The sequence below is a fragment of the Dipodomys ordii genome, unplaced genomic scaffold (assembly GCF_000151885.1).
Source record: "Dipodomys ordii isolate 6190 unplaced genomic scaffold, Dord_2.0 Scaffold19, whole genome shotgun sequence".
Classification (NCBI taxonomy): Eukaryota; Metazoa; Chordata; class Mammalia; order Rodentia; family Heteromyidae; genus Dipodomys; species Dipodomys ordii.
In genome coordinates this window covers 14931353-14943804 of record NW_012267235.1, presented here as the reverse complement: position 1 = coordinate 14943804, position 12452 = coordinate 14931353, and the positions used below count along the sequence as shown (strand labels likewise).

The window sequence follows — 12452 nt, the reverse complement described above, 5'->3', positions numbered from 1 at the left end:
TTTTTCTTTTTGCTTATGTGGTGCTGAGGAATCAAACCCAGGGCCTCATGCATGCAAGGCAAGCGCTCTACCACTGAGCCACCTTCCCAGCCCCTCATGTACCTTTTGAGCCATATCAACCCATTCCTTCTACGATTGTTTTAGATCATTGGTAGCTTTATCTCAATTTTAAATATCTAGCATATGTTAAAAGGGGTTTGTGGAGGTATACATGTCCAAAGATTTAGCACAAGAAAACTTAACGAAATATAAATGAGGGCCAATTAATAGTTCAGGGAACTGTTCCTTGAATCTTAGTTTTGTAGCAGGCTGTGATTTTGAAACCAGATAGACAAGAGAAAAATGAAGTATAGTCAGCTTACAGCAAATATAGGAGATATTTCTTCATATACTTCTCTTATGATTAAGGGAACAAAGTGATTTAGGAGAAAATGACACGGGATAACCTAAGGAAACTGAGACCTGGTGAAGGTGACTCAGAAATATGGTATTTAGAAACACAGAAGTGCCATCTTCAGAGAGACAACAGAATGTGTTCCTTCTTGAGGGATGAATTCCTCACCCTAAGAATGAACATGTCTGCCTTCCTGAGAAAAATGTTTCTCCCAAACTTGCAACTTCCTTATCTCAAGGATACGGATCTGTTTTATGTCAGGATGACCTGGAAGAAATGCCCCAAACATCCAGACATTCAGAAAATAGCAACAGGAGTAATTAGAGCAAAGATGAGAAACACCTAGCTTTGCATAACTTTGAAGTCATATCTACTGCATTACCATATAAATACCCCAATAGCCAAGAAGATGTGTGTCCATCTTCCTGTGAGAACACCCACACTCTGTTAGCCTGTGCCCCTACCCATCTGCTTGCCTGCTTGTTTACTTAATAAAGCTCCACCAAGTTTTCTTGCCATGGTGACTTGTCCAGAAATTCTTATTCTGTGATAGAAATCAAAGACTCTGAATTAAGAGATCCTACCAATAAAGGAAATTGTCCAGTGACAATTTCAATTTGGTCTTTCTTCCTAAATTCAAATGGTGAAATTTCTCTAAGAATCCAACTCACCTGGTTCAGAGGATCAAAAGCTTTTGTCTACCAACTACTGAGTCATACAGTGTCTGGATCATGGAACCTTCCGTGTTGGCTTCAAGTTGAAATACAGTAGTTCACCCAGACAAAAGCAGGATGGTCCAAGGTGCAGTATTGGTCAGTAAGTATTGGCTGAATCCAGAAACCACAGCTTGGGTTTTCCTTCATTGATTTGTGGGCTGTTTCTATGAAAACAAAGATGCTTGTCCTCCAGTCAGCTGGCTGATTGAAAATTAGAAGCCATTCAGTCCTGGCTCAGGGGCATAGCCCTGGGCAGCATTCATGGGGACATTTTTATGTTCTAGTGGGATCCTGCTTGCCCCACGGGCTGGTATCTCCACGCGGTGTGGAGGTTCTGGTGGCACAAGGAAGTCTCTGTGCGCTGGGAGGAGTCTCCACATGCTGGGAGCACACCTCCAGGCCACCACTGGGGAGCCACTTCCCTGAGGATGAGTGGGAAGGCCTCTGGTGCGGGTCAGAGCTCTCCACCTGTGGGGAGGGAGGACCACCCACCTGCGGAGAGGACCTCAGACCTGCCAGATGGCTCGGGTGTGGGCCACACGGAGGCTCCAGGCCTCCTGGCAGCTGGTGATCGCCGTTCCCGGGCTCGGTGTGCTTGCGCTTGTGGGGTGAGGTGTCAGGTCATGCCTCTACCTTACGTCACAGGGTAAGAAATGACGCCAGAACCATGCATCAAGTCATCGCAGCGCAAAGCTGAAAAACATGCTGTCACAGCCCAGCGCACTACCACACGACCACGCTCAGGCCCCCAGGTCTGGTGGGGGCAGAAATGTCCCTTCGGAACCTGCGACGCCTGGGGCCCCTCCGCGGCTCAGCACCGCCCCCTCCTCTCCGCCAAGCGGGGGTGGCTTGGACCCGCGGTTCCACGACGGCGTGAGGGCGCTGGGCGACGCAGGAATGACGCAACGAGAGGGTGGGGGCGGGTGACGCAAGAGGAGTGACGCAGCGAGCGCGTAGCGGGGACGGGTGACTCAGGAGGAGGGGCGCCCGGGGGACGTGAGAGGGCGGTGCCAGGAGCGCGTCCGAGGGGCGGGGTGACGCGAAGGCGGGACGCAACGAGCGCATCGAGGGTGGGCGGGGTCACCCGCCTTGGAGTGCCCGCCCCTATTTCCCATGCTGCCCTGCGACCGGAAGGGAAAGCTGTGGCTTCCGGAGCTCCGCTGCCGCTTCGGGGTTTGCCTTGTGGAGCTGGTGTGGCTCCGGTGTCTTCGCTTGTTATGGCCGCCGCCGTCGCTATGGAGACAGGTGGGTGTCGCCGAGCTCCAGTCCTGGCTTCTTCACAGGCCTTCTCTCGACCCCCGGGTCTCCTGGCTTGCCTGTCGGCGGGGAGAGGGCTCTTACAGCTCCGACGGCTGGGGGCGTTTCGCCTTTTTTCCCTCCTCCTCCTCCTTTCCTCTTTGTATTAGAACATCTTTTCTAAGTGCTGTTCAGACTCCGACTCCATCGGTCACCCAAGATCTCCTCTTAGTGTCTTTGCTCCTCACAGGGTTTGCATAAGTTGGGAATATGGTTGATGAAGTTGAGAAGTCTGCCTCTGGTGCTTGTCATTTCTCACTTGCATCCTAACGTTTTTTTCCTGTTTTATTTAGGACGTAGGGTTTGCTTCACGTCCTCGCAGTTAGAATTGTAACATCAGTATTAGTTATCCCGCCTGCCTCACTAATTACATTAACCCCCACTTAGTGGCTCGCGGATTGGTAGGTAACTCTGCCCAATTTGTTTTCGTTGTTGTTGGTGTGGGGGGGGGCGTCCCCCCGCCCCCCGGTTCTGGGAACTTGAACTCAGGGCCTGGGATACTGTCCCTTAGCTTTTCTCGCTAAAGGCTGGGGCTTTAACCACTTGAGCCACACCTACACTTCCACTTCGCTAGTTTATTGGAGATAAGTCTTACGGACTTTTCTGCTTGGGTTGACATCCTTAGATCTCCCTCCTAAGTAGCTGGGATCATAGACATGATTCCCCCAGCGTGTTTTCCTCTCTAATGTCTTACTTCGGAGAAACTCCTCTATTTTTAACCAGAGATCCAATTTTCTTGGATTGCCAACAGTTTCTCATCCTACAACAAATTTAGAAAAACTACCATTGTTTTTCTGTGAATGCAAGTGTATCTCAGCATTAGGTTTTTCTACTGCTTTTTCCTTTCTACAAATCAGTATTACTTGTAGTGACCATTATTTTGGATGATTTTTGCTGTCTTCTAGATGATGCTGGAAATCGACTTCGGTTTCAGTTGGAGTTGGAATTTGTGCAGTGTTTAGCCAACCCAAATTACCTAAATTGTAAGTGGTGGAGTACCTCATTAAGTTGAATTGCTAGCCATTAATGATTTTTGACAGAAGGGATGTAGCTCAGAGCAGTTTTACTTCTATACATTCTCTATTAATTGAATGGGATCTTACTTATGCTAGGGTGTAGAATTAAGCAAACTAGATTTGTGTTTTAAATTCATTGTTAGTGGTGGGATAAGTAAGTTGAATATTTTAAAGGACACAAGTCAGTAGTCGAAAGATTGTTTGACCTATAGTTTGTTTTTTTTTATGCCTTTCAGTTCTTGCCCAGAGAGGTTACTTCAAAGACAAAGCTTTTGTTAACTATCTTAAGTACTTGCTTTACTGGAAAGAACCAGAATATGCCAAGTATCTAAAGTAAGTTTAATTTTATAATCCTAAAGACATGTACATTTTATTATAACCCAAAGCACTGATATTTAGTAATCTTCTAAGAATTTTAAATCTCTCCACCTTTTAATTGTCACCTCTGTTGTCGTCACTTAACTTGGATTACTACAGTGATTCCCTCTTTGGTTATTTGTTTATATTCATGCCTCCCCCCCCTAAAAGGAAAACATTAATATAGCCAACTTCTTTTCATAAAAATGCAAATCAGAATATGCTTAAAACCTTTCAGTGGCCTTCCATTCTCTAGAGGGTAAAAAATCTAGCCTGTCTTGTTGGGCTAATGCCTGTGCAACTCAGTATTGTCTTGCTACTCTCCCTGTTTCACTGAGTTTCGAATCCCAAAGAATCCCTAATCTATAAAATGCAGTGACTAAGCCATATGCTGAAAATTAGAGTATTCCAAAAATGATACTTGAATGGGAGGTCTTTTTGAAGGAAGAAACCTTATTGGAATCTTAGAGCTGCTGTTTCTAGGACTTCCTTTGTTCTGAGCATCATGCTCAATGTGGTAATGATGACTTTATACATAAACACATCTTTCAGATTGTTCACTAGACACACATTTTAAGGATTATTTTAGGAAGCATAACCACAAAACTATTCCCTTTTTAACTGTGGCTTTTTGTTTTTTGTCTTTTCTTTTTGGTACTGGGAATTGAACCCAGGATGTTACACTTGTTAGGCAAGTGCTTTGCCATTGAGCTACATCCCAGCCCCCTATTCTCTTTAAATGATGAAAAAAAATAAATAAAAAACCCCTGGAACTTGTGCCTCTGTTTTGTCTTAACCAGGCAATAGTGAACTTCTTTAAAATATTCTGGGCTAGGTGTGGTGATGCATTGAAGAATCTGTTGAGGAGATACAAGGTCAGTAGTGTTTCACAGCAAAGACCATCTCAAAAAAAAAAAAAGGTTGGAGAGAAAAATGTTTCCAATCTGTTCTTTATCAGTCACTTGTCTGAAACTAATTATGAATTATCCCAAGTCCTGGTTCCTGTGCATCTATTGATTCAGGAATCCAAAGGAAAGACTTTTTCTGATCAGATTGCAACAGATGTGCAGGTTTATAGACTCCATCTTGGAAACGTAAACTATCTTCAAGTTTCAGTCTCACACACAGTGTTACTGGGCAATGGCTATCTACTCTGACTGGAGGTTTCCACTGAGTACACATTATTCTATCTGGTTATAGCTTTTTAGTTTTAACTTCTTCCTGGTTTTGTTTTTGGATACCACAGTATGTCCTCTTAGAGATAGCCATTAAACTTCAAAGATATAGTAAACTAATCCCTTGGGTATTTAAGTCTTGCAAAGCTTTAAAAATTTTAAATTGTCAAAAATTAAAGGTAGGAAGGTTTTATGTAACTGTCCAGAGTTTTGGCTGCTCTTTAAAAATTGGAAGAGTTGATAACGGTTACCCAAGTAAACATCTGGCTGGAGCCAGTTGTCACATTTTACAGGTTTATTAAGTACCTTGCTGAAGGCCACCTGGTGCACAGACCTACAGCTTTTAAACTACTGTAACGAGAAACTATCAAGGCCAGTGGGAATAGAACATTTCTAGGCTAGGCAATCAACAATTATAGCTATTTTTTTTTTTTGTAAATAGAAAACCTCCAATACCTTGGAATGACTATATCTATATAGATATAGCCCTCTGGTGTTGCTCCAAACCTATAGTCTTGGTATCTTTGGCCCCAACCCAGACCTACAGAACCAGAACCCTATAGGGATTTTTCTTTGGAGGTACTCAGGTTTGAATGCAGGGACTTGCCCTTATTAGGGCACTGAGCCAAACCTCCAGACCTACTTTTTGCTCATTAAAGCTAGGTGTTGCTTTCTGCCTATGTGCCTAAATTCTGATCTGTTTTAGACTTCCTATAGTTGGAATGCCAGGCATATATTACTGTGTTGAGTCTTGAACTTTTTTGCTTTGGTAGGCCTGAAACTGATTATATCCAATCTCAGTCTCTGACATAACTTAGGATAGGTACAAGCCACTGCACGCACTATGGATTGAAGAGACTTACAAACCTTTGCTGGGCCAGCTGGCTATGAACTGCAATCTTCTCATTTGAAGCCTCCTGACAAAGCTAGGATTACAAGCATAAGCTTCTTGTGTCAGAATTTTAATAAGTGGTATTAATGCACATATTAGCTTAAGAAGCACTGCTTTGTCTACAAACTCCCTTATTTTGAAGAATTATTCAGTTTTGAATTTTAGTAGTTTGGCATTTTCTTCAATTTGAAGTCATTTATATAGTTGAAATAGTAAAGAAAATTTCTGTATTTACACAGGTATTCTAAATGTTAACATTTAGTGATTAAAAGCCTAAACTCTGCATTTCTAACAAATTACTAATCTAGGCTATAGACCCCATCTGAGGGCTTAGACATTTTATTTTCTATAACCACTAAGAGGAAGTATTTTGTTCTTCACATTATTTGGAGTAAAGTGATGTTAAGGTGTTGCCTTCTAGATTTCCTTATTTTTTCCTTATGTATTAAAGTGTCTCATGGGGAAATACTTTGAGACTATGTAAATGTTTTGTTACATATTCTTTTTGCCTGCTAATTTTAGCATTGTTGAAGATAACTCGTTCTAAACAAATGGTGTTTGAAGACAGCTCAGGCAATAAAGTCCTTAAGACTCTTCTGCAATTACCATCCCCCCTCCCAAAAAAAATATCCAGGAGTGGAGCTGTGGCTCAAATGGTAGAGCACTAACCTTGAGTAAAAAAGCTAAGGGATGTCACCCAGGGCCACAGTTCAAGTCCCAGTACCAAGGGGAGAAAAGCCAGAAGACATACTGTTTTCAGTTCCAGTGTAATAGCAGGATTCACCATGGCCTTCTTCCTTTCCTTATCTTGTAAACCCCCTTTTCTGATAGGCAAAAATTTGGTTTTATATAGTGTATTTGCTTATTTGCTCCATCCTCAAATACTTTAAGATTTCAGAATTGCTATGACCCCTATGGAAAACAAGAACTGTTTTTGTATGTAGTTTGATTTTCAAACTCAAAAGGTTCTCCCATCTGAAACTCCTGATTTACTGGGATTATAGATGTTTACCACCACAATGTAGAAATTTTTTTTTGAAGTTGAATCAATTTTAAATGAAAATTACCTTTTTTTTAGTGAGTGGAAAATCGATAGCTGTACATGTAAACAAATAGTTACTGATATGTTTATGTTCCTCACTTTGGAAAACAAGAGTAGAATGATACGAATTTATCTCCAAAGTTTTGACTCTGCATACCATTTATTATAGAGTATGGCCTTGGGCAAATTAGTGAGTTTGAACTTAAAATATTTTCTCTTGAAAATTTTCCCTAATAATGACTTTTCAGGACTCGCTTTTCTGTATAGGTGAGTAGGAACCTACACTACCAGAGTATACATTAATGTTAATAGAAATACTGTGCTACAAGATCATTTTAAGTGAGTAATCCTATTAGAATTTGCCATCACTGACTTAAATTATGCTGATTATTAACTTACAAACTTAAACCCAGGTACCCTCAGTGTTTACACATGTTAGAACTGCTCCAATACGAACACTTCCGGAAGGAGCTGGTGAATGCTCAGTGTGCAAAATTCATTGATGAACAACAGATCCTACACTGGCAACACTATTCCCGGAAGCGGATGCGTCTTCAGCAGGCTCTGGCAGAACAGCAACAGCAGAATAACACGTCAGGAAAATGAAGAACATGAAAACAGACCAGGCTTTTAAGATGTGTATATAATATGTATCTCTTGTACAGTGAAGATCAGACTCCTCTTCCTACTTAGTGTGCTTTTTAATCAGCAAACTTTTTATTGTTAATAGATTATTTCTGTTTGACCAGAATTATTCAGCTTGGATTTCTCTGTGGGTCTACACGTTTAGAATCAGCTGAGTAAGAATGGAAATGTTAGTGCTTTAAACTAGTTTAAGGAAGTGGTGGGTTTGGGGGAGGGGAAGGCCACCAAATACACCAGTGTACTGACTGAACTCTAAGGTTAGCTGACTCTGATGTGGGCTTTGTCAAGCCTATCTGCTAGGTCCTATCAGTCCTAGATCAGCTGTTCCCCTTCTTACCCACAGAAGGGTAAGACTGGAATTCAGGATCTCTCAAGTCATAAATCAGAAATCGATAAGGGTTCTTACTTGTATCCCTTCTAGCCAGTAAGCTAACTTTAAGAAAAAGATTAATGGTTAACTACTAGCTGATTTTTTTTTTTTTGGGTCCGGTTGTGGGGCCTGAACTCTAGGTCTGGGCACTGTCCCTCAGCTCTTCAGCTCAAGGCTAGTGCTCTACTACTTGAGCCACAGCGCCACTTCGGGCTTTTTTCTTTTTGCTTATGTGGTGCTGAGGAATCCAATCCAGGGCCTCATGCATGCAAGGCAAGCGCTCTACCACTGAGCCACCTTCCCAGCCCATAGCTGAACTCTTGAGCTTAAACTAGAACCAAGACCAGGAGCTTCAGTTGCTTGTACTCTGAGAAAGTTAACATTTGGCAGGTACCACTAGCTGGACAGTGAAATGTTCCCTTTAATTCTCATTTTATTTGCAGAACAATGTAAGGAGGAAAGAAGTTTAAAGAGCTTAAGAAACTTGTCTGTGGTTGGTTACATAGCTAGTAAGCAGTAGTCAGTGCCTCAGGCAAGATGGCTTTATTCTCAACACTATTCCTAACCCCTCAGCCTTATCCTTAGTGAACCACATTCTAGAAAATTGTACATCAAATCTGCTTAAAGTAAGCCGGCAGCTTTAGACTGCAGTGCTTTGCTTTGTTTAAATCGTGCGTTCCAAAGGCAAAGGTTGTAGTACTACCTGTTTTGCAAATTTACGGAGTTTTAAAGATTCTAATCCCTTCTGAAATTTGGAAGTTCTCTACGGCACTATTAGAAGCTAGTCTTTCAATAGTATTCCTTTGGTCATTGCCAAACTTTTATCTTTTAAAATATCCATATACAGCAAGCAAATTGAAAGTACATGTTTTAATAACATTCTTTATTATTTAGGCATACTGATTTTAAACCATCATTCACTTCTTTACTTTTATAAATTCAAAGAAAGTATGAAGTTTCTTATATACTAGAGAACCAGGAAATTGACACAATCACCATCATCAAATCTTAATCTTCAGAGAATAACATCTCCACGAGGGTGGCCTGAAGACACTCAGATTCTACCAGTTTTTGGGGCTGTAAGAAAATAATAGTTAAGGCTTAACCACTGCTTCGAAATGTTATTAAATTATGCCATGCTGAACCTATCAACTCGTTATGACAAGTTTTATGAGACCTTTAAAGTATCTGCCTTAAGATGAATCATTGAAATACTTGGCTCAAGGGAATTAAATCCCTATAATCATTATCAGGAAGCTCCACATAGTAAAACAGGAGACAGCAAGCCCAAGGCCAGCCATACCTCAACACTAATTTAGGATTCCAGAAGCATAACGTTTCTCTTAAATCTAAATATGAATTAACTGGAAAACCAGTGATTTAAGTACTTGCAGGCATTACCAATCAACTAACTTTCTGTCTACAGACTTCTTAGCAAAGTGGCTTAAAGGCACAAAAAAAGTGCTGGGCCCCAGTGGCTCATACCAGTAATGCTAGCTACTCAGGAGGCAGAAGCCTGAGGATTAGGGCAGGAAATCTGTTAACCAGCAAAAAAGATGGAAGTGGAGTTGTGGAAAAGCACTAGCCTTGACAAAAAAGCTAAAGGTTAGTGCTCAGGTCCTACACATACATACACCCAGAAGAAAAGCCACAGAGACCTAATACTTAAAGTTTGGCTAAGAAATGGACAACGCAGTAGGCTTTTGTTTTTGTTTATATTTTTGGGGAACAGTCTGTCTTGGCAGTATAGCCAAGTTTGGCCTCAAGCTTGAGATCCTCCTGTCAGTCTCCTACATGCTAGGATTGTAAGTCTGACTGCCCATTTAAGTTGTATTTTGGGGGATAGGCGATGGAGGAGAAGGAGTCTACCACAGTTTGAGCTCAAGGCTTTATGCTTTTGAGGTAGGTGCTCTACCACTTAAGCCATACCTCAGCTATTTTTGTCCTGGTTATTTCTTTATTTTTATTTTTGTGCTGGTTTCTGGGCTTGCAGTGCCCAGGCTCAGCCCTTGAGCTATTTTTCTCAAGGCTGGCACTCTACTACTTGAACCATAGCTCTACTTCTGGCTTCTTAGGGGGTTTAAATGGAGATAAAAAAAATCTCAGGACGTTTCCTGTCTAAGCTAGCTTTGAACCATGATCCTCAGATCTAAGCTTCCAGAACAGCTGGTGTTAGTGTTAGCCACTAGTGCCCAGCTTGCTCTGGTTATTGAGATAGGAGTTTTACTTTTTGCCCAGGTCAGCTTGAACTGCAGTCCTGTTTTATGCTTTCTGTTGTGGTTAGGATGATAACCCTGAATCACTGGTCTGGAACTGCAGTCTTCCTAATCTTAACTGCTAAGTTTAGTGAGTTTTGACAGAGTGCAAACATTTTCAGAAAGATACTTACAGTTCCATATTTCAGTAGTGTGGGTACTGCGGTCAGTTTCAGTTTTTGTCTGAAGTCATTATTTGGATCTTTCCAACTACATCAAACATAATTATAAAATTTTAGTTTGTTTAGTACTTTACATATTCCTACATTTTAAAATGTCCTAAACATTTAAAAAAAACTTAAAAGGACCTTATTTTTCTATTTCCCTCAGCAGAATGTTCATTTAAAGTAGGGCTAAAATAAAGGTAAAGTCAGTTAAATTCTGAATTGAACCAGGTCAAAATCATTTAAATAAACCTTCACTTAGCTCAAATGGAACATTTACATTTAAATTTGAATTTTAATGGCTTCTAATTGTTTGACCTCTCAGACTTAAAACACACAACCGGGGCCAATCTAGGGCTCTTTCTACCAACATTTGCTAAAGCCTACTGCACATTTGTGAAATACAGTATACTTTGCCACTTACTAAGTTCTTTCTCCCACTTGGCAGTAGATGAACACACATGCTTCACTCATATGTTTCAGCCCCTCTCGGACGACCGGTTCAGCTTAACAAACACAAAAATGTTAATACAGAATAATTACACATCAATGCCACACTTCCCCTCCCTCCCCACCTCGGTAAAGACATCAGACTTTAACCTGCAGTTACTTTAACCTGCAGTTACTTTCTGAGGCGTGAACGAGTCACATGTTCTCGGACCAAGTCCGAGTCCTCACTGGCTTTATGCCATACAACCAGAACAATGGAGAGCCTATTTGCTAACTCAAAGGAGACCAGTTCAACTGTTCCAACTGTTCGGCGAGACACTGATCATCTACAGGAAGTGGTTTGGTTCTGTGGAGCTATGTTCTAAGATCATTTGGGTTGGGTGGTAAAGAGAACCATCTTACTGGGCTGGGGAAGGCCTGAGGCGGAGCCCCCAGACGGCAGCGCGGCCTGCCCGCTTACCTCCGGGCCCATGCCTCCCACCTCTGCCTCTCTCCACCTGGCTCCGAGCGTCGCTCGGCCTTCCCACCACTCCTGGGCGGCAGCCCCGGCCAGGCCTCACCTAGCACGCAGTCGGGACACCAGCTCTTCCCTTCGGCGTCCTTAGAACCGCTGAAGTAGGCGAAAATGGTCTTGTCCTGGTGCTGCTCCACAGCCTGGTTGAACTCCTCGAACCCAGACACGCTCACCTCCTCGTAGCGGGCCATGGGGACCGCGCCCGGCGGCGCTCCGGGGGAGCCCACGGGGGCCGCCTTCGGCGGGGAGACGGGGGAGCTCAGGGGCACCGTGCCCGGTAGGGAGAAGGAGAAGCCCAGGGGTGCCGTGCCCTGCAGGGAGATGGAGGAGCCCCGGGACACCGCGCTCGGCAGGGAGATGGAGGAGCTCACGGGCACCGCGTTCGGCAGCGAGACGGAGGAGCCGCCGCACACCGCGTCGGGCAGAGACAGGGAGGAGGCTCCGCAGACCGCGCCCGCCAGGGAGACCAAGGAAGCGCCGTGGACCGAGTCTGGCAGTGAGACTGTGGAGCTCGGCAGCGAGCGGGAGGAGCCTCCGGGTCCCGCCATGAGGCGGAGCCCAGAGGGGGCGGGGAAAGCCTTCCCCTCGAGTGGGCGAGCAGGACCCGCGGAAGTCAGCGCCGCTCGGCCCGGCTACGGGAGCCTCCGAAGGTCATAACTCTCCCGCACCGCTGTTCGGCTCTCGTTTTTACCGCTCTTTCGTGGCTAGCTTCCCTCTGCCACCCAAGTTTCCTCCGTAATCCGGTCTCCGCCCTCGGCCCATGGACAGTGGCTACCAAACCTGCGCCGTTCGGCCTCGGGATCCTCCCGTGGCTCCGGAGCCACAACGGTTCCCCCTGCCGCCCGTCGCCGGTTGCTATGACAACGGGGCGAGCGGCCGGAAGCAAGGCCTAGTTGGGGTCCCCCGGCCCGCCTCCTGGTAGCCGCGCCTCGCCCCGGCCAGGTGGGCTCGGGCTGGGGCTGGGAGGATTCTGGGAAGCCATATTCGGCGTCACGGATCTGGGGGAGAGGAGACCTTGATCCGGGAAGGCCCCGCCGCTTCGTTTCCCCATTACTAGCTGTGGGGGGGCGTGGGGCTGATGAAGCCGGGGAGGCCCGGCGGGGGTTGAGGGGCGGAGCTGGGGGAGGAGGGGGAAGCCCGAGACCCGACAGGGGTCGGTGAGGGGG

At 44.4% G+C, this 12452-nt stretch overlaps 3 protein-coding genes across 4 annotated transcripts in view; 2 read left to right on the top strand and 1 right to left on the bottom strand.

Moving 5' to 3' along the window:
- Positions 1-2233: 2233 nt before the first annotated feature.
- Positions 2234-7639, top strand: Med31 (mediator complex subunit 31). Its single transcript, XM_013013478.1, has 4 exons — positions 2234-2355; positions 3312-3389; positions 3659-3755; positions 7302-7639. The coding sequence occupies exons 1-4, from the start codon at positions 2328-2330 to the stop codon at positions 7492-7494; spliced, it is 396 nt and encodes a 131-aa protein (XP_012868932.1). The 5' UTR covers positions 2234-2327; the 3' UTR covers positions 7495-7639.
- Positions 7640-8710: 1071 nt separating this feature from the next.
- Positions 8711-11822, bottom strand: Txndc17 (thioredoxin domain containing 17). Its single transcript, XM_013013358.1, has 4 exons — positions 11333-11822; positions 10747-10828; positions 10293-10368; positions 8711-8980 (listed from the first exon to the last, which is right to left on the bottom strand). Exons 1-4 carry the CDS (start codon positions 11475-11477, stop codon positions 8912-8914), a joined length of 372 nt encoding a protein of 123 aa, XP_012868812.1. The 5' UTR covers positions 11478-11822; the 3' UTR covers positions 8711-8911.
- Positions 11823-11860: 38 nt separating this feature from the next.
- Kiaa0753 (KIAA0753 ortholog) overlaps positions 11861-12452 on the top strand; it is a 69252-nt gene continuing 68660 nt past the window's right edge. The window contains exon 1 of one of the 2 annotated variants that reach the window (XM_013013356.1): positions 11861-11936. The gene's annotated coding sequence lies outside the window, so the exon portion shown is untranslated. Of the gene's footprint in view, positions 11937-12162; positions 12229-12452 lie in introns of those variants that run through there. The other variant, XM_013013355.1, reaches the window with a different exon arrangement.

Coding starts and splice junctions, on each gene's coding strand:
- Med31 (XM_013013478.1), top strand. CDS start 2,328: ATGGCCGCCGCCGTCGCTATGGAGACAG. Junction 2,356..3,311: donor CGCCGTCGCTATGGAGACAG/GTGGGTGTCGCC, acceptor GCTGTCTTCTAG/ATGATGCTGGAAATCGACTT. Junction 3,390..3,658: donor CAACCCAAATTACCTAAATT/GTAAGTGGTGGA, acceptor TATGCCTTTCAG/TTCTTGCCCAGAGAGGTTAC.
- Txndc17 (XM_013013358.1), bottom strand. CDS start 11,477: ATGGCCCGCTACGAGGAGGTGAGCGTGTCTGGGTTCGAGGAGTTCAAC. Junction 10,829..11,332: donor GTGTCCCGACTGCGTGCTAG/GTGAGGCCTGGC, acceptor GTGTTTGTTAAG/CTGAACCGGTCGTCCGAGAG. Junction 8,981..10,292: donor CACTACTGAAATATGGAACT/GTAAGTATCTTT, acceptor ATTTTCTTACAG/CCCCAAAAACTGGTAGAATC.